Source organism: Patella vulgata, chromosome 3, assembly GCF_932274485.2.
Source record: "Patella vulgata chromosome 3, xgPatVulg1.2, whole genome shotgun sequence".
NCBI classification, from domain to species: domain Eukaryota; kingdom Metazoa; phylum Mollusca; class Gastropoda; family Patellidae; genus Patella; species Patella vulgata.
Genome location: NC_065881.2, coordinates 11,716,595 through 11,742,650, shown reverse-complemented (window position 1 = coordinate 11,742,650; position 26,056 = coordinate 11,716,595). Strand labels below are relative to the sequence as shown.

The following is a 26,056-nucleotide window of genomic DNA, read 5'->3' as shown; positions in this document are numbered from 1 at the left end:
AGTAATTTTTCGCATCACAGTCTATGGTGGCTGAAAGCGTCCATTTAGATCGGCGTGTTTCTAGATACAACGCGAGAGTCGCCGTTAAGCCACACGCCGAAAAAGGCGCCGAAAAGGGCGCCGATTTTTTCGGCGACTTGCTTAACGGCGACTCTCGCCTCGGAAGTTTATAGTTAGTTACATGCGCAATGGCTACATTTTACTTCTTGTATATAAAATGGAGGAGCTTTTGGATGAGTTAGGACTTGTAGGCTAGCCTACTTTCCGCCACAGATGGAGCAAAATGTGGCAAACTCTTGCACAAAAGCATGTATGAGGTTTACCATGAAAAACTTGAAATACACAAGCTGGAAGTAGGGACAAGTAAACATGCAATTTTCGGCCCTATATTTCAAACTAACCGACCTCTCAAAATCATGAATATTCACCAAAACCTGGCAGAAAATGTATTTTCAAACCCATTTCTTCGATTCTACACCAAAAATCGCCATGCAAAAGGGGGAAAAGGGAAAGGGAGAGAAAGACTAAAAATAACTTTCGCCCTACATTACGGCGTACATTGGTGATCTGTGTGCGTAAAATGTAGCCACTGCGCATGTAACTTACTATAAACTTCCGAGGCGAGAGTCGCCGTTAACCAAGTCGCCGAAAAAGTCGCCGATTTTTTCGGCGACTTTTTCGGCGCGTGGCTTAACGGCGACTCTCGTTTTGTGAAAGTCGCGGGTCGCCGATAAGGTAGTACGACGAAAAAGTCGCCGATCGGCGCCTTTTTCGTCGTGCTGGCTTAACGGCGACTCTCGCGTTGTATCCAGAAACCCGCCGATCTAAATGGACGCTTTCAGCCACCATAACAGTCAGTTTATACAATAATAATTGTGGGCTGGTTCATTTTGTGCTAAGTGGAGTTGTCTCCCTTTAAATGAGTCATTCAAGAAAGGATAACTCTGACCAGCTTTGCTAAACAAACTTTTTTTTTTTTGACAGATACTATTTCCTAAAGTAAGGATGATTGTGTAGCCGACCATGGAGAGACTTTTATATTAAACGGTTATAATACGTAAGTATAGGTTATTCCATCTTCAAATTCATCCTTTTATTTACAAAGAGCGACTTTTGGCTTTTGTTTTGGATTTCTTTACTTTTAGGTTTGTCAACAACGTCAACGTCAACAGTAAAAGTACACAGTTTAATGCCCAGTAGTAACACACATTTATCACGATTTCGTCGTATTAGCTCTTGACAGATCTGACAGTCTGTCAATGTCTTCAACGCTTTCGGTAATATCCAAAATATTTTAACTTGGGATATTTTATCATTATAATTATAATGTAAGAATTGTGTCTTTTGGACAGAATTAAGTCAGTGTATGCGGTTATGATATTAGTGATATGTTGAACCAGGAAGTGTTATTAAATATATAATTTATTAGGCCTGTGGCTGTGGGTAATGTAAATAGATACATGTATGAATTGCAAACAGTGTACGTATAATGTATGAATTGCAAACAGTATATACACGTCTAAAGTCTATTGAGCTGAATAAGACCTTTTCATGGCTGTCGTAAATGTATTAGTATTATTATTAGCGAATGTGATTTTGTTTTTAAATGTGTGTACACAAGCTGGCCTAAATGGATGTCTCAATGCAATAAGCATCTTATCTATTTTATTATGGAAATGACTATGTATCTTGACTATGTACATGTATCTTGTTTCTATTTCACAATGAAGAAAGTTATAGGAAATTATTAAAAACCATGATAATGTAAGCTGTCACATCCCACTCCGACTCAGCAGTAGCTATTTTCCATTCTCTTAAAACGATGTACATGTAGGCTACAATGTACTATATCAAATTTCCTTAAAGATACATTATGGGAGATTAGATAAAGAGCTGGCAGTTCTCACTATAATAGTTAAAACTAGATAACGTAAATTGAATTTGCTGAAAATTTCAGTCAAATTGATCCACTCTGAATCGAGAATTTAGTGATTGAATTTTTGGCCTAGTCTTGATAATCATTACTAAAGTCGGTACGATAAAACACAGTCTCGGTTATCTATTTCATGATTAAATCATGAATGAAAGTTGAGCAGCAAATTGGATCATAATCCAGTAAATATCGCAGGCTAGCGATGACATCGAGAGTTGATTGTGGTCTGGATAAGTTAATTAATGTCTAATTAATAATCTATACCGCTTGCTCTTAAAAAGACGAGGGGGTGGGTTGAAAGGCCGAATGGTTGTATCATAAGGTCTGTCAACTGGCGTGGTTTCGATTCCCCGATTGTACGTGACAAGAAATAGGGTCGCTTGTCTAAATTCACGGGTTTTCTCCAGGTCATCCGGTTTCTTCCCCCTGCTAAAGAGCCGAGATCAACTCAGCCGTCACTTTCTTATCCTTCACTAAGAATACTCACCCATCACTAAATGCGAATCAAGCTGGCCGTCACTTGCAAATCCGCTGGATGACCATGAATTCAGTAAAATCACGTGCTCGGTATGGGCTAATCCAAGCCTTCGATAAATAAAATGAATTGAAAGTAGTCTATTTTTAGTAACCCATATCTTTGCTCAAAATAAAGATGCTTTTATCTCTTCTAAAGTATGTAATCATGAATGTGCCAGAAAATAACAAGTAGATTCAAAGAGCCATATAAACCTACTTTCCGGTGATGTATGACACAATAACTGAAATTTCGTATTAAGACACGCATTTTTACATTAAACACTCGCCCCACCACTATCTTTAATTCAGCCAGTGAAGGCTACCAAACTTGTATCAATTTTAATTTATAAAGTATATATGCATTCTGCCGAAAATATAATCAATACATTTCAAGAGAGGATTAACTTTACTTTTCAGTACAAATCAACAGAATTTTTGATTAAGCCCCGCATTTTTATTTCAAATACCCCCCCCCCCCCTTCACTTTTCAAGGCAAGTAAATATAAATGTGCCAGAAAATTATTTATATATTGGAAAAGAGCAGTGAACATGCTTTCTACTGATATGTAGCATGATATCTGTAATTTCGTATTAAGACCCGTAATTAGATATTGAATACACCCCCCACCCCCATCATTTAATAGATTTTGGTACCGTTCGTCGTCTTTGATCACCTCTCAAGGCAAGTAAATATAAATGTGCCAGAAAATTATTTATATATTTGAAAAGAGAAATGAATGTGCTTTTCAGTCATATGTAACATGATATCAGGAATTTCGTATTAAGACCCGTATTTTTACTTTAACCCCCCCCCCCCAATCATGTAATAGATTTTTGTAACACCCCCCCCCCCCAATCATGTAATAGATTTTTGTACCGTTCGTCTTTGATCACCCCTCAAGGCAAGTAAATATGAATGTGCCAGAAAATTATTTATATATTTGAAAAGAGCAGTGAACGTGCTTTCTACTGATATGTAGCATGATATCTGGAATTTCGTATTAAGACCCGTAATTAGATATTGGATATTGAATCCCCCCCCCCCCATCATTTAATAGATTTTTGTACCGTTCGTCTTTGATCACCTCTCACGGCAAGTAAATATGAATGTGCCAGAAAATTATTTATATATTTGAAACGAGCAATGAACGTGCTTTCTACTGATATGTAGCATGATGTCTGGAATTTCGTATTAAGACCCGTAATTAGATATTGAATACCCCCCCCCCATCCCATCATTCAATAGAGTTTTGTTTCACTCGATGTTGATAATGTATCAAGGCAAGTAAATATAAATGTGCCAGATAATTATTTATATATTTGGAAAGGGCAGTTACTGTGCTTTCTACTGATATGTAGCATCATATCTGGAATTTCGTATTAAGCCCCGTATTTTTACTTTAAATACCGCCTCCCCCCCCCATCATTTAATAGATTTTTGTACCGTTCGTCTTTGATCACCTCTCAAGGCAAGTAAATATGAATGTGCCCGAAATTTATTTATATATTTGCAAAGAGCAATGAACGTGCTTTCTACTGATATGTAGCATGTTATCTGGAATTTCGTATTAAGACCCGTAATTAGACATTGAATATCCCCCCCCCACTTAATTACTTAATAGAGTTCAGTATTATCCAACTTTGATAGTCTGTCAAGGTAAGTAAATATAAATGTGCCAGAAAATTATTTATATATTTTAAAATACGGGTCTTAATACGAAATTCCAGATATCATGCTACATATCAGTAGAAAGCACGTTCACCGCTCTTTTCCAATATATAAATAATTTTCTGGCACATTTATATTTACTTGCCTTGAAAAGTGAAAGAGGAAGGGGGGGCGTATTTGAAATAAAAATGCGGGACTTAATCCAAAATTCCGTTGATCTATACTGAAAAGTAAAGTTAATCCTCTCTTGAAATGTATTTATTATATTTTCGGCGGATTGCATATATACTTTTTAAATTAAAATTGATACAAGTTTGGTAGCCTTCACTGGCTGGATTAAAGATAGCGGTGGGGGTGGGGCGAGTGTTTAATGTCAAAATGCCTGTCTTAAAACGAAATTCCAGTTATTGTGTCATACATCACCGGAAAGTAGGTTTATATGGCTCTTTAAATCTACTTGTTATTTTCTGGCACATTCATGATTACATACTTTAGAAGAGATAAAAGCATTTTTATTTTGAGCAAAGAAATGGGTTACTAAAAATAGACTACTTTCAATTCATTTTATTTATCGAAGGCACGGATTAGCCCATACCGAGCACATGATTTTACTGAAGTCATGGTCATCCAGCGAATTTGCAAGGGACGGCCAGCTTGATTCGCAGTTAGTGACGGGTGAGTATTCTTAGTGAAGGATGAGAGAGTGACGGCTGAGTTGATCTCGGCTGCTAAAGACCCCTATGTATGTGCAAGCAATATTTCAGAATAAAATTGAACCATATGTTAGTCCCGAAATGACTTAGTTTTTGTCAAGTGGTGTTAAACCCCATTTCTCCCTCTCTTAATAAGACGCCGCCATATTTTATTGGTAACATAGAAAAGTTATGGGCCTATCTAGTGTAATGGTATTTTGTTTTCTTAATTAAATGTTAAATAATCAATCTGAATATATGTATTTAGCGTGGATTAAGCAGTGAGAAATTTAATATTTTAGCAACAAATGCCTATGGCACATTGTTACTATAAATTATAGCTGATGTATTCAGGACTCATTGACATTCCCTAACTTTGTTTTTAAAGTAGCTAAACCTCTAACTCAATAGTATCCATATTGTTCAATAGTTTTGTTCAATATTAAAAATGCAAATTAGAATTCAATATTGTTCCATTTCGATCAATTTTGATGTTGTTATCTTTCAGTCAAAATATGGGATCATAATCTCCAATATTTAAGACACATAAAACATTTTAAAATCAGTACACAAGGTTGTGTACTCTACTCTATTGTTTAGAGTGCGATTTGTAATGTCTAAAGAAAAACAGCTACAAGACAACGCGAAAGTAATTAGTAATGGCTGGTTCACAAACAACAAAGTAATAATAATATAATAATGTTTAGAATTAACGAAGCTAGCGTAACCTAATGTCATTCAGTTTGAACTGTTCCATGTTTCATCAAATACAATTGGTTAGAAATTATAATAAAACTTTTAAGAATTGAATCTAAATCACTACTTGTACGTTAATCTGCATTGTTAATCCAATGTTTCCAAAGTGCATTGTTATAATCCATTTAATACATTCAATATTTATAACTTATATCTTTGATTAAGAATTTACTCAACTTTCAATTACTGTTTATGAGAAATATCTTTGATCCAGAAACAAAAAAATTTTGCACATAGTTTCTTATTGATGTATTTGATTTGATACATTAAAACAACAAAAGTTTTATAAAGGGCTATATATTAGTTATAAAAGGCATTTTAGATTTTAAAAAAAAACCTGTCCATTTTTGCTGTAATATTTCAAAAATAGATAATGCAAAATGAATATAATGAAAATTCCATTCAAATTGGTTGTAGTATTGACAAGATGTGTGCATTGATCATAACCACCGATTGGTCATTCAAGTCTTAGCCCAGCTTCTCCATTTTTCATTTAAATGATTAAATGGCCAAACTCTTCTAATCTACTTAAAATTGGAGCCATCCGATGGCATCGAGAGTTGATTATGGTCTTGTCATGTTTATAAATGTCTTATTCATAATTTACATAATATTTAAGGCCCAAAGAAAAACCTGCAAAAGGCAGATTTAGCTCTTACATAATGCCTGTTTAACATAAGGAAACAATTTTGAGTAAATTCTTGACTTGAGTCTGAGAATGCTTTGTGACCTCAGGACCTGATGTCCTTAAATTTTTTGACTTGGCTATTTGAATCATTTTTGTAAACAGAATATACCAACATTGAAATACATATCTTATAGGCCTACATGTAAACACACAGCTATTTATGACTGACAAAAGAATGATACAATGTATAGGAAATATTCTCCTGTTTTCCTTGTTGTGCATCTGATATTCATTTTAAAATTTAATAAGTGATGTTAAAATCATATTAAAGGGAAAAGCCAATGACTTTCAATAAGGTTTCCATATGCCAATTACATGTATGTATATGCTTTCTAGAGACCAGTGAGTGTGTTGAACCAACTACATCACTTCCAGTTTTAATAAAAATTAATTTCTCACAAAAACTTTTTTGCTTGTGTCACAGAGATTATTACTTCTGAATATATATTTAAGATTTGTCGAAACCTAGTTGAAAATTGTTGGTCTTGTCCTTTAATACAGGTATGGGACTGTACATGTACATGCAAATGGTGTAAAAATATGGTACGTCAAGGTTGTGGACCCACCAGAGGCCACAATTTTGATCCGATTTTGATGAAACTTTAAATTCATGTATATATCACAAAGATCTTGCAAAATGTTTCTAGCATGCCAACCACTTGTATAATAACATTTAACAACAAGGAAGGTCATTTGATAGCTTATTTAACGTATACAATCTTCCTCAGTTTCTCAAATTGTTTAATAAACTATAAACGGTATCGAGGACAATGTAAATATTTAAATGGATTGAATTCTATATTTTATTTCTCTGGCAACCTCCCAAACTGCATAAATTTTCTCTAGGTTAAAACGGTTTATCTATGTGATGTGTTTGATCCCTTCCTTGACCGAGAAAGTTCATCAGGATTTTCCGGCTTGGTTTCCTCATGTCAGTGGTGCAAGATGGAGGGTCTGACATGGACAACTGTCATTTAGATGGGATGAAAAAGCAAGGTCCCATGTATACATTGGTGTGCACGTAAAAGATCCCTTGACAGAATTGAATTTGATATAAGAGTAGGCTATAGTGCCACTGCCAAGGCTAAATTTTTGCATTTTGAATTGTGAGATGCTGAATCGATCCATCACGATTCTTTTTTATGTTTTTCTTTTTGTCTCTTCACTTCTAATTACACATTATCCATAGGTTCAAAAACACTTTCAAATTGTTTTTGTCATTATTTTGATCACATCAAACAGTTTTATTTTTTCGACATCCGCAGGACTAAAAATATCAATTATTCATTTATCCTGTTGTTTTCTTGGTTAATATTGACCTGATTATGAATCATGATACAAACGTATCATTGCACCTGCATCGCAATATGCAATCTGATCAAAATACAGATCTATATTTCGTTTCGTTTTTTATACTTTCAATGGCCTACACTACATGAAGATCTGACAAGTTATAGCCATAGGTCACGTCAGGGGTCAAAAGACCGACTTATGACCTATGACATCAGACATTTGATTAACCAATCAGCATTGATGTTACTAGTGGATAACCCACAGTCCGTGCAAAACACGCCTAAAGCTCGCCGTAACAGACCGTTTCATTGGCTTATCCCTGACACCATTCAGAACACGAGTTAAATAACAACTCTTCCAGATCCAAGTGTAGTAAAAACAAGTAAAACGAAATTTTGAATTATAAAAACGAAACAAAGATCTGTGTTTTAACCAGATTGTGCAATATGTATCATAACTGCAGTGGCAAAACCCAGCACTAAAAGTTAAATGTACCTGTGTATTAAGGCCAGAAATTGACAAAAAGTATTGCAATACTTCGATAAAGTCAGGGTTTATCACAAAGCACAGTTTTATTTTCAATAGTTTTATTGTTTTTATGAATTTGGTCTTCGACACATATTTTTTTACTGCAAAGCTTATAATATGACTGAATTATGTGAATACACATTTCTTTTTATATGATTTTACAACTTTGGTCTTGTCTTTGCAGACTTATTGTTTACTGCAAAATCTAAATAATATGACTGATTACGAAGTCTTTATAAACAGTCTAGCTAAAATTTAAATGTAAAATAAAAGTAGAAAAATTTTGATACGCCAAAAATGTATCCATACAGTGTATTGCAGACGATCGTATGTACTTGTACTTCAAGTGAACATCAGTGTAATTAAGAATAAAAGGAAATGTATGGTCAATGTTTATATTTACGAAGCTATGTTAATATCCTGTTACAGGATGAGTAAGTCACGATTGTTAAATGCATGTATTATTTATACATGAATAACTAGATTTATCAAAGAATCACAACATTTTATACACAAAATCAAATGAGAAGGGTTATAATGCCCTACTTTGAGGGGTCAGGGTGACTAAGTGGGTAAGACGCTGGCTCGCTAGCCTGGAGGTCGGGGTTTGATCCCTGCTTTGGCTGAGAAAGTTCATCCAGATTTTCCGGCGTGGTTCCCCCTTGTCAGTGATGCAGGACAGAGGGCCTGACAAGGACAGCTGACTAGTCCTTCATATGAGACAAAAAAACGAGGTCCCGTGTATACATTGGAATGCACATAAAAGATCCCTTGGCAGTTGGAATTCGATATAAGAGTAGACGATAGTGCCGCTGGCCGGGCAAAATTTCCCTCATAGCACACTAAATGGCAAAGCACAAAGTCACCGAGTAAATCAGCCACATACCGACATAGATAGATTGTGAATCCCCTAAAACTTTCTAGATCAAATTGTTGTAATGAGAGACTGAGGAAACTAATCGTGGTCGTGAGAGAGGAAAGACAATTGGCAATGTGGCAAGAGGTGTATAGATATCAGAGATTTATATGCTGTTTAGAGTAGTCCGCCACGACCCATGAAAAGTTGGGAACTCAGGCGCTACACAAAAGTGCATTATTATTATTACAATAGATTTATTAAGTAATGCACTCTATTATTATATATCATTGTTTATTACGTATATAGGTAACCACGGTGACGCAGTTATTAGGCTGCTGGCTCATCTAACAACAAGTCCAGATGTTGTCCGTGAGAGTTTGTTGGAATTTTTCAGCATTGATTTCCCTTGTCAGTGCTGCACTGGTCTTTATATTGGGCCTGGCAAGGAACAGCATCTAAGCTTTTGAATGGGATTAAAAAACCGAGCCCCTGTGTATACATTGGCATCCACGTAAAAGATCTAGAAAACTATCAAATCATAAGTCACAAGTGTATCCCATTACTTTTTTTATGGAATATACATTTATACATGTCTAAAATTGCATATTTTTCAGCTGGTTAATTAACAAGTGAAGATTCAAGGTGAGAGTTGAATTTAAAGGTCAAAAGGTAAAAATGGATAACGTGATCAAACAGGGTGTGTTACGTAAAATACCAGTCTCTGATCGACCACTATCAGGATTATTATCAGTAAGTATGGATCTCATCTGAAATGGGGGGTTGGATGGCCGAATGGTTCGCGTGTGTGTGCTGTATCATAAGGTCTGTCATTAAGTCACAGAGCAGTCAGACTGACTGAATGTTCAGCGCTATAGAAAACGATTATTATTATTATTATTATTAAGTCAACTGGCTTGGTTTCTATTCCCCCTGCTTGTTCTGTGACAAGGAGGAGGGTCGCCTGTCCAACCTGGTGGGTTTTCTCCGGGTCCTACGGTTCCTCCCACTGTTAAAGACCCCTACAGTTAAGCGAATTATTGAAATAAAATTGAACCATATGAATGTTAGCCCCGAAATAACCTAATTTGTATTGAGTGAACGTTAAACCCCATATCTCTCTCTCTTTCTCATCTGAAATATGGAAGTGAGGGTGGCTAAGTGAGTAAGATGCTGGCCCACTAGCCACCCAGTCTGAATTGATATGTCCGAAGGACTAGACAGCTGTCCTTGTCATTCATAATCAACTCTCTAAGCCAGGGGTGTCAAACGCATTTCGATTCAGGGGACACATGAACTAAAATTTTACATCAAGTCGGCCGTAAATATACAAAAATTCTAAAAACAAAGCCAAGCGTCCTTGAACTTTACTGAATTCTAAAAACAAAGCCAAACGTCCTTGACACACAGGTAATTTAACTTAGATATCTATGACATACAATATAGAAGTCATTGTTTTACTGAAACTGGAAAACAATAATAAATGACTTCAACCACTAGTTTCTAAGAATTATCGACACGTCAGTTTGTTGAAATTTGTTCCATGAGACACATTTAATCCCTTGGCGGACGGGATGTTAAATACCCCTGCTCTAGACCATCGGATTGCCATTTAATAATTGAATTTAAAAAATAGATAATTAAGCCATTGTTTATTATCGTAACATTGGTACCTGACAATCAATACTACATTGTGAACACTTCACAGCCTGATAACTTTACTAAGAAACAAGTAATATCAAATTTATCTAAATCTTACATAATGTAGTTCCTTTAGGAGCTGTCTCTGATTGGACGATATCTGCTGACATTTTCTATGCGTCCCTATAAAGCTGCAATATGAAAATACCGCTCTTCCTCACCTCTGTTCTAAGGCAATTCTGGAATCCTTGCCGTCTATTTTTCACCGTGATTCTTTTTTGTTTGCCAAAGGAATCATTTCTTGATGCAGCTGACACAAATTTATAATAATTCAACACTATTTTCAAATAGAATTTTGCGATTAAAAACATACCAGTACACAAACTATGTTTGAAATGATCTGCCATTACGAGACTCAAACATACATAGACCGCATGTTTTTTTTAATCGAGGGGCTGGGGGGGGTGGATGGCCGAATGGTTAGCATGTGTGTGCTGTATCATAAGGTCTGTCATTGAGTCAACTGGCTTGGTTTCAATTCCCCGGATTTACGTGACAAGGAGTAGGGCCGCCTGTCCAACCTCGTGGGTCTTCTCCGGGTCCTCCGGTTTCCTTCCACTGCTAAAGACTGCTATGTGCAAGTGAATTATTGAAATAAAATTGAACCATATGTTAGCCCCTAAATGACCTTGTTTGTGTTGAGTGAACGTTAAACCCATCTCTCTCTCTCTCTTTCTCTCTCTCTTTCTCGTGCTCGCTCTCTCTCTCTCGTGCTCGCTCTCTCTTTTAATTTCTAAATTGTATACATTATGATTGTAATTTCAGAAGCTGGATACACGGAAATGGTGTGTATTAGCGTTAAGAAGTGGTGTCCCATATTTTGAGTTCTATTCAAGGGAAGAAGAAATGTTTACTGGTTCTGGTGGCAGTGTTTTAAATTTAACCAAATGTAAACAGATTACATATACCTTATCGAAAAGAACCAAAACATTTTCATTTTGTATCGTATTAACGGATGATGTTGTTCAACTTGCCGCTGCCTCCAGGTAAATTTATATCCTTAATATAAATGTATATATCGTAACCTTATGGTAAATATATACCATAACCATGGTAAATATATACCATAACCATGGTAAATGTATAACATCACCAGGGTAAATATATATATATATATATATATATACATCCCATAACCCATCCTCGGTTACCCAGTGTACTCATTCCGTTCTACTCCACTATACCCTGGGTTAATCCATAGGGTTTCAACGATTTCAAATTATCTGCCCTGGCCTAGAATCTAGCTACAGTCAACGAACCAATCAGAAAACAGTTTACAAACCAATCGTTTCGCCTTCGTTTTTATAAGGGTAGATAACCATATTCATGTCCATTTACTGAATGATTTATGTAAATAATGTATATATTTATAATTTATTTATATTTAATTGTATTATCAAAATCTGCAGTATGTATTGTTGATTTCAAATATGTATAACATCTATATGTTTGACTTTTGTTATTATTATTACTATTTGTTCTTTGTCAGAAATATATCATTCTGTTATGTTTATTATTATTGAACTTATACTTGGCAATTTTGATTCACATTAACTTGTCTACGATATCACGTGGACAGAAAATTCCGGGAACGAACGAACGGTTCTCAATAAAACTATTGACCCTACATTATTATAAGAACGTCTGGTCTTCATTAACATAATATATAATTGGTTATTAATAATTACGCATTTAGAATAGGTCAACTCACTAACATTGTCCGATGAGAGTTACTTCCCTTTGCCAACTTCCTTTTCAATTAACAATTTATGGGATTGGTCGATAAAAAGTAGCACATAGATTAACCCAGGGTATAGTGGAGTAGAACAGAATGAGTACACTGGGTAACCGATGATGGGTAAATATATACCATAACCATGGTAAATATATACCATAATCGTGGTAAATATATACCACATTCATGGTAAATGTATTCCATAACCATGATAAATATATACCATACCCATGGTTAATATATACCGTAACCATGGTAAATATATATTGTAACCATGGTAAATGTATACTGTAACCATCCACTGGTGCAAATAGATGATTCTGTATATATTAACTTGCTGTCTCATTGAATTATAGGAAATGTTTACTCTCAGTAGAGCTGCAGCGTCTCAGTGAGTAGGATGCTGGCTTGCTAACCAGGTCTTGGGTTCGCCCCCGGTGTTGACAAGAAAGTTTCTCAGGATTTTCCGGCGTAGTTTCACCTTGTCAATGGTGCAGGCCTGAGGGCCTGATAAGGAACAACAGTGTCTGATCGTTTGGATGGGATGAAAACCCAAGATCTAGTGTACACGTAAAAGAACCCTTGACAGTTGGAATTCAATAAAAGAGTAGACCGTAGTGCCGCTGTCTGGACAAAATTGTGTAATTTTTTCTGGTTTTCATGATTATTCTTAAAGCGATAATTACATATTTTTATACGCCCACATTTTCATGTGGACGTATATTGTCGTCGCCCCTGTCCGTCCGTCCACAATTGTTTGTGAACAGTCTACAGGTCACAATTTTTATCCAATTTCAATGAAACTTGAAATATAGGTTTATCACCCTAAGAAATTGGTTCCTTTCGATATTGGTATATATCGGACTGTAACTTCATGGATTATGGCCTCTGATTGTATGAAAAATCCCGTTTTTAGCTTGTGAACACTGTAGAGGTCACAATTTTTATCCGATTTGGTTTAAACTTGAAATGTATGCTTATAACCAAAAGATGTCTGTTCCTTTCGATATTCGCGCCTATCGGAACGTAACTTCCTTAATTATGGCCCCTGATTGTACGAAAAATCGCTTGTGGCCCCTGATTGTACGAAAAATTGCTTGTGGACCCTATAGAGGTCATAATTTTTATCCGTTTTAAAAAAACGCATTATTATATCACCGTTACACCCTAAGGACGGCTGAGTTCGAATTTCGTGAAAATTAGCCCAAAACTGACAGACAAAATGGCCGCCCTTCGTTCTCAAATAGCGTAAAAATATGGTATATCAAGGTTGTGGACCCTATAGAGGTCACAATTTTAATTCTATTTTGATGAAACTGGAAATGTAAGTTTATAACCCAAAGATCTCGGTTACTTTCGATATTCGCACATATCGGAACGTAACTTTCTGAATTATGGCCCCTGATTGTACGAAAAATCACGTTTTTAGCTTGTGGACCCTATAGAGGTAATAATTTTTATCCGATTTAAAAAAACGTCTTATTTTGTCACCGATACACCCTAAGGACGACTGAGTTCGAATTTCGTGAAAATCGAACCAAAACTGACAGACAAAATGGCAGCCCTTCGTTCTCAAATAGCGTAAAAATATGGTATATCAAGGTTGTGGACCCTATAGAGGTCACAATTTTAATCCTATTTTGATGAAACTGGAAATGTAAGTTTATAACCCAAAGATCTCGGTTACTTTCGATATTCGCACATATCGGGGCCATACTATATACCGGAAAACAACCGGAAAACACCATTTTATACTGAATACCGGAAAACACCGGAAAAACACTAAATACCGGAAAACATCCTAAATACCGGAAAACACCCTAAATAGGTAACCCGGAGCCTGGTCCTCTGTGTGCGGTTTTGGACCAAGTGAGCGCCGATGAAGAAAGGTCAAGGTCATTACGATGTTCGTTTTACAAATAGCCCCCCCCCCCCCCCCAAAAAAAATCCTATTTTTTTTTCTCCAAAATTTTGTTGATGCCTATTATGTTTTGAATGTTTTAAAAGACGCAATCAGTCTACCTCCATCATTGACCATATTTTATTTTGTATTTTAATTTTAGTTTTCAGTAAATTTCAGTAGATTTCAGTGTTTCAGTATTTCAGTAGATTAAACACAGCCCTCTGAGGGCCCCGTTATATGCCGGTTGCGCCGGTCTCCTGATTCTTACTAGTAACGCTGGCATCAGGGTTGTACGAATTAGTGGAAGGCACGATTAGGCCAACTCCTCCCTAGGTAACAAAAAATCGCATCATAAAACAGCAAGTATCATCAAAAGCGAGTTAATAAATCTCAGAATAGTTTGAGTTGAAGTTCCAGGTTTAACCGCTATGTGTCCTAATCACCAAACGAAATGGATGCCACGCAATTCTCGGACAGGCTGTAATCTGAAAAGTGTCTATCCTTTCCAAGAGCTATCCATCTCGTTGGAAGGGCTAAAAATCTACTTGTTTCTGAGCTTACTTTCATTCCAGGGTCAAATATAATCACTTGAACCATAATAATATTCAACATATTCCATCATATTCCGAGGGCCGCACACAGGATTTTATTCTGGATTACTTTTCGAGCTTTTTTCCCCAACTTGTTGACCAGTTTTCCTTGAGAAAACTCCAACTTCCGCCCAACTGTCCATGAGAAAACTACATATTCTATCTTACTGCATTGACGGGAAGTGGTAAGCTGGACGTCTGTGAAAAGGGTTGATTTTCAAGGAAGCAATTGTTGTTTTTGTTTGTGAAATAGAGGACTCTAGATGATGAGGCTACTTCCCCCCCCCCCCCCCCCGAGAACCTCAGGCAACCAATTATGTACTACTATCGTAATAAAACATTACTATGTTAACCACTTCCTGTTGGCTGAAGACTTACACCGAATGCGTATTCGGAAAAAAAAATGTCCCCGAGAAAATTTTTTTTCCGAACAATCGATATTCGACATGTCTTCTGTTGCACAAATTATGCTGCACTGTGTAAGAACTTGCATCCTTTGATCTGAAGATTGTAGATGGAAAAGTATCATTTTCACTATTTTAAAGTAAACCTGCATTTTCGTATATCATCCCGTAATTTGTGATTAATGACAATGACTGTGGAAATAATATGGGTTGAGGAACGGAAGATCTATGTTCGTCACGTGACTGGGCGGCTATTTGTAAAACGAACATTATAATGATCTTGACCTTCCTTCATGGGCGCTCACTTGGTCCAAAACCGCACACAGAGGACCAGGCTCCGGGTTACCAATTTAGGATGTTTTCCGGTATTTAGTGTTTTTCCGGTGTTTTCCGGTATTCAGTATAAAATGGTGTTTTCCGGTTGTTTTCTGGTGTTTTCCGGGTGTTTTCCGGTGTTTTCCGGTATATAGTATTGCCGCACATATCGGAACGTACGAAAAATCGCGTTTTTAGCTTGTGGACCCTATAGAGGTAATAATTTTTATCCGATTTAAAAAAAACTTCTTATTTTATCACCGATACACCCTAAGGACGACTGAGTTCGAATTTCGTGAAAATCGAACCAAAACTGACAGACAAAATGGCAGCCCTTCGTTCTCAAGTAGCGTAAAAATATGGTATATCAAGGTTGTGGACTGTCAAAAACAGAAAGCGATGGTCACATTGAATCAATTGCGTGAGCAATTTTTATTGATCGCCCAAACCTAAATTTGCGTGAGCAGTCATCTGCTCGCCATCAATTTATTCGTGGCAAGCCCTAAGGACGACTGCGTTCGAAATTCGTGAAAATCGGACCAAAACTGACAGACAAAATGGCAGCCCTTCGTTCTCAAGTAGCGTAAAAATATGGTATATCAAGGTTGTGGACCCTATAGAGGTCATAATTTTTATCCGATTTTGTTGAAACTTGAAATTTAAGTTTATAACCCAAAGATTTTGGTTCCTTTCGCTAATCGCGCATATTGGACTGTAACTTCCTGAATTATGGCCCCTGATTATACGAAAAATCATGTTTTTAGCTTGTGGACCCTATAGAGGTCTTAATTTTTATCCGATTTAAAAAAAGCGTTTAATTATATCACCGTTACACCCTAAGAACGGCTGTATTCGAATTTCGTGAAAATCGGCCCAAAACTGACAGACAATATGGCTGCCCTTCGTTCTCAAATAGCGTAAAAATATGGTATATCAAGGTTGTGGACTGTCAAAAACAGAAAGCGATGGTCACATTGAATCAATTGCGTGAGCAATTTTTATTGATCGCCCAAACCTAAATTTGCGTGAGCAGTCATCTGCTCGCCATCAATTTATTCGTGGCAAGCCCTGAAAAATACAAAATGTCCTTTTTGCAACGTTTCGGGGAGCATTTTTGCCGGTTTCATTTACATTAGACCAACTTTTACACATGTCTTGAACCGTAAATAATGTGTGTGTTTTATTTTTACAGTAGGATTATGTTGAGTTGGGTTCGAACCATAGAATTATGTCTACAAAGACTGGGTATTTTAGAGGTAGGTAGGCCTACAGTAATATTTTAATTTAAAGTAGCATTGTTCTTATTGATTTATATAAAACAATCACACCCAGTCAGCTATTGTGGAGAGAGTGAAATGGGGTTAAACATCCACACGACAGAAAACTAGGTCATTTCGGGACTAACATATATGGTTCAATTTTATTTCAATAATTTGCTAGCTCATAGGGGTCTTTAGCAGTGGGAGGTAACCGTAGGCTCTGGAGAAAATCAACGAGGTTGGACAGGCGACCCTACTCCTTTTCACGTGGGGGGTTTAATTGTTGAATGGTTAGCGTGTGCGCGCTGTATCATAGGGTATGTCATTGAGTCAAGTGGCGTGGTCGTCTGTCCAACCTCATCGGTTTTCTCTGGGTCCTCCGGTTTACCTAAAGACCCCCTACACGCAAGTGAATTATTGAAATAAAATTGAACCATATATTAGTCTCGAAATGACCTGGTTTGTATCAAATGGACGTTAGACTCTATTTCTCTTTCTCTTTCTATAATCCAAATTTAGTAAAATCCAAGTAAAAGCCATGGTTTGAATGTGTTTTGATGTGAAAATCCTAGTTTGGATGTGTTTTGAAGTGAAAACCCTAGTTTGGATGTGTTTTGAAGTGAAAACCCTAGTTTGGATGTGTTTTCATGTGAAAACCCGAGTTTAGATGTGTTTTCATGTGAAAACCCTTTAGATGTGTTTTCAAGTGAAAACCCTTTAGATGTGTTTTCAAGTGAAAACTTTAGTTGGGTTGTGTTTTGAAGTGAAATGCCTATCCTGACATTGTTTTGAAGTGAAAATCTTAGTCGATGGTTATGTATATAGAAATAAAAAAATTTTTTTTTAATAAATTTTATATTTTTGTTTTCCAGCCTCGAGATGATAAACATATTTACAGTTTCTGCCCTGCTGTAGTTAATATCAGGGGCCATGCTAAAGATGAGGAGGAAGTAGAGGGAGCTGTTGGAGGGGTCGAGGAGGGAGAGGACAGTAATCCCTACTCGTTAGCTAATGAAGATATAAACGTGCAAGATGTCGAAGGTGAAAATATATTTGGTACAATTAGGGAGGTCGATGATCAGGATGACTCTGCATCTGAGGATGAAAAGAATGATTTTTTTTTCGACTGGACGAAAGAGCCTGAATCTAAGCCAAAAATTGAGAAAACAAATTGTACACCAGCGCCCAGAAAAGTAAGCGTCGAGGAAACTTCTGGATCGGAAACTTTTGTGGATTCTACTTTCTGGGAAAAAAATAAAATTCCAAGTAATCGTGCTTCATTCGTTCAAAGTAAAATCCTTGACTCACGATTTAAAATCAGTGATAACAACAACAATAATGATGCTCAAAATACTGATTCCGATAATGACGATGGTTATTGTGGTCTGTCAGAGTTGGCTCAAGCCAGAGCAACGAAACTTTCTAATGATGATAATGGTGTTACTCTCAGACAAAATTTGACTTCAAATGTCAATAAAGATATATCTAAGACTGTAATATCCAATAATAAGGCTTCCACAAATAAAAATAATCTTAATGGTGCAATAGAGGCATTATCTGTCAATAATTCAACACAAGCAACATCAAGCAATACTGTCTTAGGGGCAAGAGCCTCTCCTTCATCAAATTCAACACAAGCGACATCAAGGAATACTGTCTTAGGAGCGACAGCCTCTCCTTCATCAAATTCAACACAGGCGACATCAAGCAATACTGTCTTAGGAGCGATGGCCTCTCCTTCGACAAACTCCAGTGACAAACTGACTGTGGATTTATCAAAATCTGGTAAATGTGGAAAGGCAAGTCCTGTTCCAACAAGAAAAGATAATCCGTTTGAAAATGATTATGCTCCGTTTCCCACTCATGCTCCGGTTCCTGATCTCATCAGCTTTGACAATTTTGGTGCTTCAGCCCCTGAACCAGAAACTAACCCGCGGTCTCAAGCTGTTTTTACCTTAGAACCAATTCTTCCTGTACCAAAACCCAGAAAAATGAAAACCAACGTAGTTCAAGATGACATTAAAGAAACTTCATCAACTGGAGCAACCAATCATATTGTAGATAATAAACTCGAACCAAAAATAGTCAATCATATTCAAGATAAAAGACCAGACACAATTAACACCAATCATAAGGTACCAACTGCAGAAAAATCTGCCAATCAAAATGCAGACCCGCAAGATTTGATTAATGATAACCTTTCTGCAGAAGCTAACTCCTTGGAGATGTTAGAGAAAGAAGATGCTGATTCTACGGATGAAGATGATCATGAATATACATATCAAGGGGTTTTTGACGGGGCTGTAATAGGGGCAGCAGGTTTAGCTCCCCCATTGTTACCTCCAAGAATCGACTCACTCCCACAAAATACACCTAAATCTGCATTTCACCCAGCAAAGGAAAACAGCCCATCATTTGATCCCAAATTTTCTCCATTATTGGTAGATTCGAAATCCGCAAGTTTTGATGACCATCCTTCGCCTCCTCCCCTACCTCGTAGAAATAAAGTTAAATCTGAAGAAATACCCCCTCCATTACCGATGAGAAGTAATAGTGTCCGATCAGAAAGACCACAAGTTCCACCAAGAGGTAATATGTGTTTGATAATTTGTTTGATCATGTATAGGCTTGGGTAATATCCGATTTTTTATATTTAGGCCACCCAAAATGTAATACAGAAATATATTTTAGATTCCCAAAATGTAATACAGAAATATATTCTAGTTCTCAAAATGTAATACAGAAATATATTTTAGATTCCCAAAATGTAATACAGAAATATATTCTAGTTCTCAAAATGTAATACAGAAATATATTCTAGTTCTCAAAATGTAATACAGAAATATATTCTAGTTCTCAAAATACAATGAAATCAGAGTGGAGCAATTTTACTGAAATTTTCAGCATGTTCTATTTACCTTATCTATTACAACAAGAACTGTCAACTTTTTATCAAATCTCCCACAATGCCCCTTTAAGGAGTCAATACATTTTATACACAAAATGAAAGGAGATGGGTTTTAATGTCCTACTTTGACTGAGCAAATGAAGAATGGCATACGTCATAAAGTTTGCTATGAGGGAAATTTTGCCTCAACAGTGGCACTTCAGCCTACTCTTACATCAAATTCGAACTGCCAAGGGTTCTTTTACACATACACCAATGTGTACAAAGGACCTTGATTTTTCTTCTCATCCGAATGAATTGACACTGTCTTTGCCAGGCGCTCTATTCTCTACCACTGACAAGGGGGAACCACGCCAGAAAATACTGAAGATGTTGACTCGCTACTCTCCCATAATGCCCCTTTAAACTCTGACCTTGTATTTTATTAGTATTACCCGATGGTGTGGTTGATATCCGAGCTCCTAAACGTCAGCTATCGCAAAGGATGAGAGTCGATCGTGCCAAGAGTGTCCACACTGTTATTTCACTCAAACAGAATCAGATCGAGATATTAAAAGAAGAGATGTTGATGTCAGATATAAAAATGAAGATTCCTGCCAAATATATGGGTGGTCTAGCTTTAGTTGAGGCCTGTAATAGTGTCTGGTAAGTCAAATGTTCGGTCCGTATTATCCAGTCCTTCTGCTACAACAATGCTAGGCAGAACAATTGTTTTTGGACAGCAGCATTTCCACCTACTCTTCCATCAAATTTCAAATGTGATCCACTCTGGCTAAAGGATTTTCATGTCGCACAGCATCGAATTTCAATACAGTGTAGAGGGAGAAAAAATACGGGTTAACGTTCACTCGACACAAACTAGGTCATTTCAGGACAAACACATGGTTCAATTTTATTTCAATAATTCACTTGCTCGTAGGGATCTTTAGAAGTGGGAGAAAACCCACGAGGTTGGACAGGCGACCCTACTCCTTGTCACGTACAACTGGGGAATCGAAACTACGCCAGTTGACTCAATGACTGACCTTATGATACAACGCGCACGTGCTAACCATTAGTCCATCCAACTCCCCTACTCATAGAGAGTCCATAATCCACAACCATGGAATTGCATAGTTTTACACTATTTGCTATGGAACAGCCATTTTGTCTGGCAGTTTGTTTTTTACATCTTTATGCCACAAATATTTTCTGCTCTGTACTTACATGAAAATTTTCCTATTGTTTCTAGGATAGCTGGATGGAATGTGGTGGAGTTTCCTCGTCTTCACGGACAGTTCCATATCGGAGATCAAATAATCAGTATAAACAATGTTCGAATTATATCGGCAACGTCAGTCATTAAACAGTTTAAACATTCAGAATCCACGTATGTGGACATTTGTGTTAAGAGGCTGCCGAAAGCCAAGGTGTTTGTGATCAGAAGATCAGCAGAAGGCGAGAGTTTGGGGATGAAACGAGAAAAGGGGACAGCTGAGGTAAGGTACATTTAGCGAAATTGATGTTACTCGACTTCAGGGCTATAAAAACAGAGTACAACAAATGATGCTGCTCGACATTAGAGCTGATAAAAAAAAAAAAACAATTGATGCTCTACATCAGTCAGGGCCAAAAACACAACATCAGGACTGAAGACATCTGAGTACAGCAAGAGTTAATGCTTGACATTAGGGCAATCTGGTTAAAACACAGATCCTATTTCGTTTTGGTTTTTATAGTTCAAAATTTCGTTTTACTTGTCTTTACTACACTAGGATCTGGAAGAGTTGTTATCATTGACGTGTTCTGAATAATGTGAGCTATTAGCCAATGAAACAGTCTGTTACTGCGAGTTTTAGGGGTGTTTTACACGGAACTGTGGGTAAATCCACTAGTAACATCAATGCTGATTGGTTAATCAAATGTCTGACGTCATAGGGTCAAAAGCCGCTTGTATGACCTCTGACGCAACCTATTGCTACAACCAGTCAGATCTTCATGTAGTGTAGTCCATCAAAAGTATAAAAAAAAACTAAACGAAATATAGATCTGTATTTTAATCAGATTTTAGATTAGGGCCAAAAACACTACATCAAGAATCAATTCTCAACATCAGGGAGAAAAATCACTACAGTACAACCAGTGGTTTTCTTTCATTGATATTGGGAGCCACAGTGGATCAGTGAGTCAGATGTTGGTTGGCTAACCAGGAGGTCTCGGGGTTTGCTCCCGGTGTTGGTTGAGAAAGTTCCTGCCAGTAGGGTTTCCCTTTGTCAGTGATGCAAGACGGATTGCCGGACAAGGATAGTGTCTAGTTGTTCATGTACGTAAAAGAACCCTTGACATAATTTGAAATAAAGGTAGTTGGTAACACTGCTGTCCTGCAAAATTTCCCTAATGCACACAGTATGCTGTATGCCTGTCTTGATTATCCCAGTTGGTGCAGAACAGTTGAACGTTAAACCCCTTTTCATTTCATTTCACGTTATTTCAGTCATATTGTCAGTCTTGATAAATGGGAAATGAAATTGACCAGCAAGACTAATGTTTGCTTCTTAAAGATGCATTATGTAAGAGCTAAATCTGCCTGTCACAGTTCTTTCTTTAGGCCTTAAATATTATATAAACTATTAATTAGACATGTACTACCATGACAAGACCATAATCAACTCTCGATGCCATCTGATAGGTCAGGTTTTTAACAGATTTGAATCCAATCTGAGGTTCAGCGGCAGTTGATGATTAACCGTAAAAATGGATAATCAAGACTTTGTTTATTATCAACAATGACAATCAAGGCTACAGTGTTATTATATTTCCTTTATATTTCCTACTTTTTAATTATGTAGCGATAACTGTCGGCTCTTTAATCTGTGAAAATTGTATAAATTCTGTAAACAGGTGCGTTTCCATAGGAGTTGCCCAGGGGGCCCGCTCCCCCGCCTTTTGCTTGCACAAAAGCTTATTTTTAGTAACTTCTACATTCATCGAATTAACGTCAAAAAAGCTAACATGTGCGAATTGTATAAATTCTGTAAGCAGGCGCGTGTCCAGGGGAGTGGCCCAGGGGTTCCGCTCACCCACCCTCTGCTTGCACAAAATTTAATCGAATTAACGTCAAAAAAGCTGACATGCGAAGCCTTGCCACCATTTTGGCGTCAGTCCACTCTAATCCTGAATATGTATGCACCTAAATGAGCAGAAATATTGTCTTTCAGCTTCTGAATTTATAAAATTTGTGGGTAATTCCCCAGACCTCACACCAAACTTGACGTTGTCTCCACCTTGGACTCCCTGCTGCTGTAATTCCTGGACACGCACCCTGTTAAGAACATGTTTTTTTGGTGGAACCCAAGTAAAAATCATCTATTATTTATTTAATTTTATTGTCAGGCACCACGATACACACTATAAACAGTCTGGTCATGCAAGGCTAGCATTATATTAAGGGGGGCGGGGAGGTCTAGTGCTTTAACACATATGCGTCAAACCATAAGCTGTGTCATTGAGTCAAGTGGCGTGGTTTCAATTCTCTGCTTGTACGTGAGAAGGATTAGGGTTGCCTGTCCACCCTCTTGGGTTTTCTCCCACTGCTAAAGACTCCTATGCACAAATGTAAGTCCTAAAATGCCCTACTTTATGTCTAGTTTGTGAAGTTAAACTCTCTCTTGAAGCAACCACCATACACTGGAAACCGTCTTGTTATGCATGGCTATCGTTTTATAAATATAATCAATATTTTAGATTGTATATGTTGCACCTAATGGTTTGGCTGGTCAACAGAATCTACACGAGAAACCAATGAATTTATCAGAAACAGGAACCTGTAACTGGTTTATTACAGAAATCAACAGTCGACCTTTGAATTTGTTCTTCAAGGATATGGAGGTATGTTATATGTTGTGGGGAGCTGCGATGGCTCAGTGAGTAAGACACTGGCTCACTAACCAGGAGGTCTCGGATTCACTTCCTGTGTTGGCCGAGAAATTTCCTCAGGATTTTCCATCGCGGTTTCCCCTTGTCAGTGATGCAGGACGGAGGTCCTGGCAAGGACAGTGTCAGGTCGGTTTGATGGGACCATGTAAAAGAACCTTTGGCAATTGGAATTCAGTATAAGAGTAGGCTGTAGCGCCGCTGACCGGGCAAAATTTCCCTCAAAGCACACTGTATGGCGTATGCCCGTCTTCATTAGCAGGCGTAGCACCTATAAGAGTAGGCCGTACTGCCACTGGCCGGACAAAATTTTCCTCATAGCATACTGTAAGGCGTTTGTCCGTCTTCATTAGCAGAGTCGAAGCAGAGCGGTGGGACGTTAAACCCCATTTCATTTCATTTCTAGTCATCTGTGAACTCAAAATGGCTGCCTGACTAAATTCTGAAGTGAGAACTCAAGCCTAGATATGAAATGTTATTTGTGTTTTGTTTCCAGATTGAACATCGCCTGGGAGCCGTCGGAAGAGATATATCACTCGTGGTACAGCCTTTAGATTTTATACAAGACCTGAAAAAACACCTGAAAAAACTCAAAAACTATAAATCCTATCTTATAACATAAATATATTCATCTCAATATAATATTCAACCCATTTATCATTCATTACAACACCAGAGACGTTGATCTGATCAATGACTGATCATATAAAATATATCTCGTACCATAATAATATATCTCAAACTGCCTAGAAAGAATGTAATATAATATTAAATACACTACCAATCTGGTTAAATCACAGATCCTATTTCGTTTCGTTTTTATAGTTCAAAATTTCGTTTTACTTGTCTTTACTACATTTGGATCTGGAAGACTTGTTATTTAACTCGTGTTCTGCTTGAAATGAGGGGTCAGCCAATCAAATGATCTGTCAAATCGAGTGTTTGACCTTTTTTGCCCGGAACTGTGGGTAATCCACTAGTAACATCAATGCTGATTGGTTAATCAAATGTCTGACGTCATAGGTCAAAAGTCGGTCTTTTGACCCCTGATGTGAACTATCGCTATAATCGGTCAGATCTTCATGTAGTGTAGACCATCGAAAGTATAAAAAAACGAAACGAAATATAGATCTATGTTTTAATCAGATTGGTACACTACAACTCTGGTATCATTTAGTTGCGTTGTTTTAGCAGGAGTTTCTGTATTTAATGTTTATGTAGCAGGAGGATCACATGATCTACTCCAGGTCGGGGTTGCACATAAACAGTTGAAACTAATTAACAACACAACAGTTTATTCCAGTATAAAATACACACTATATACACATAAACAAAACACCAAAGACAGGTGGGGGGTTGGATGGCTGAATGGTTAGCGTGCGCGCTGTATCATAAAGTCTGTCATTGAGTCGACTGGCGTGGTTTCGAATCCCCGGTTGTACGTGGCAAGGAATAGGGTCGCCTGTCCAACCTCGTGGGTTTTCTCCGGGTCCTCCGGTTTCCTCCCACTGCTAAAGACCCCTACGCGCAAGCGAATTATGTAAATAAAATTAAAACCATATGTTAGTCCCGAAAGGACCTAGTTTGTGTCGAGTGGACGTTAAACCCCATTTCTCTCTATCTCTCTCCAAAGACAGGTGCTTTCCAGGCAAATAAATACGACCATAGAGTTGTGCACTTTATGGACAACACAATTAGGAACACTTGAAATATATGATTAATTGTGCTGTAGCTCAGAAAGAGAGAGAGAGAAATGGGGTTTAACGTCCCCTCAACACAAACTAGGTCATTTCGGGACTAACATATGTTTTAATTTTATTTCAATAATTTGCTTGCGCATAGGGGTCTTTAGCAGTGGGAGGAAACCGGAGGACCCGGAGAAAACCCACGAGGTTGGACAGGCGACCCTACTGCTTGTCACGTACAACCGGGGATTCGAAACCACACCAGTCAACTCAATGACAGACTTTATGATACAGCACGCACGCTAACCATTCAGCCATCCAAACCCCCCTTGTAGCTCAGAAAAGATGTTGAAAGTTGGACAGATCATAAGAGAGTCAGTAACCAAGATCAACAAAGCAGGTTTCCAGGATACTGAAATCTACTTACTATCTTCAAATAGCATCTTTAAACTGTAAACTAAAGTAATTATAACCACTGGAAATACAAGACTAGCTGGATATACAGGACAATGGAAACTGGCTAAAATATTTAAAGAGAATATAAAACCCTACTACATTTAGTTTCAAACTATTGTTGGAAAACTGTTCAAATCCATAGAGAATCACAGAAAACCATTGGGTTTCTAATGAACAGGCCAATTACTCAACACCTTCTGAGAAACTAAACAGATATAAACCTCTAGCTGGCCGGTCACCCCTGGCTTGCGGTTGTG

General features: G+C 37.4%; 1 protein-coding gene across 1 annotated transcript; it reads left to right on the top strand.

Annotated features, from left to right (window-relative positions):
• The first annotated feature begins 947 nt into the window (after window positions 1–947).
• Window positions 948–25,448, top strand: LOC126816153 (uncharacterized). Its single transcript, XM_050542386.2, has 9 exons — window positions 948–1,057; window positions 9,549–9,684; window positions 11,398–11,618; window positions 16,772–16,835; window positions 17,711–19,427; window positions 20,175–20,391; window positions 20,978–21,224; window positions 23,470–23,613; window positions 24,155–25,448. The coding sequence occupies exons 2-9, from the start codon at window positions 9,610–9,612 to the stop codon at window positions 24,278–24,280; spliced, it is 2,811 nt and encodes a 936-aa protein (XP_050398343.1). The 5' UTR covers window positions 948–1,057; window positions 9,549–9,609; the 3' UTR covers window positions 24,281–25,448.
• The last annotated feature ends 608 nt before the right edge of the window (window positions 25,449–26,056 follow it).

Coding starts and splice junctions, on each gene's coding strand:
- LOC126816153 (XM_050542386.2), top strand. CDS start 9,610: ATGGATAACGTGATCAAACAGGGTGTGTTACGTAAAATACCAGTCTCT. Junction 11,619..16,771: donor CAACTTGCCGCTGCCTCCAG/GTAAATTTATAT, acceptor TTATTTTTACAG/TAGGATTATGTTGAGTTGGG. Junction 21,225..23,469: donor GAGAAAAGGGGACAGCTGAG/GTAAGGTACATT, acceptor TCAATATTTTAG/ATTGTATATGTTGCACCTAA.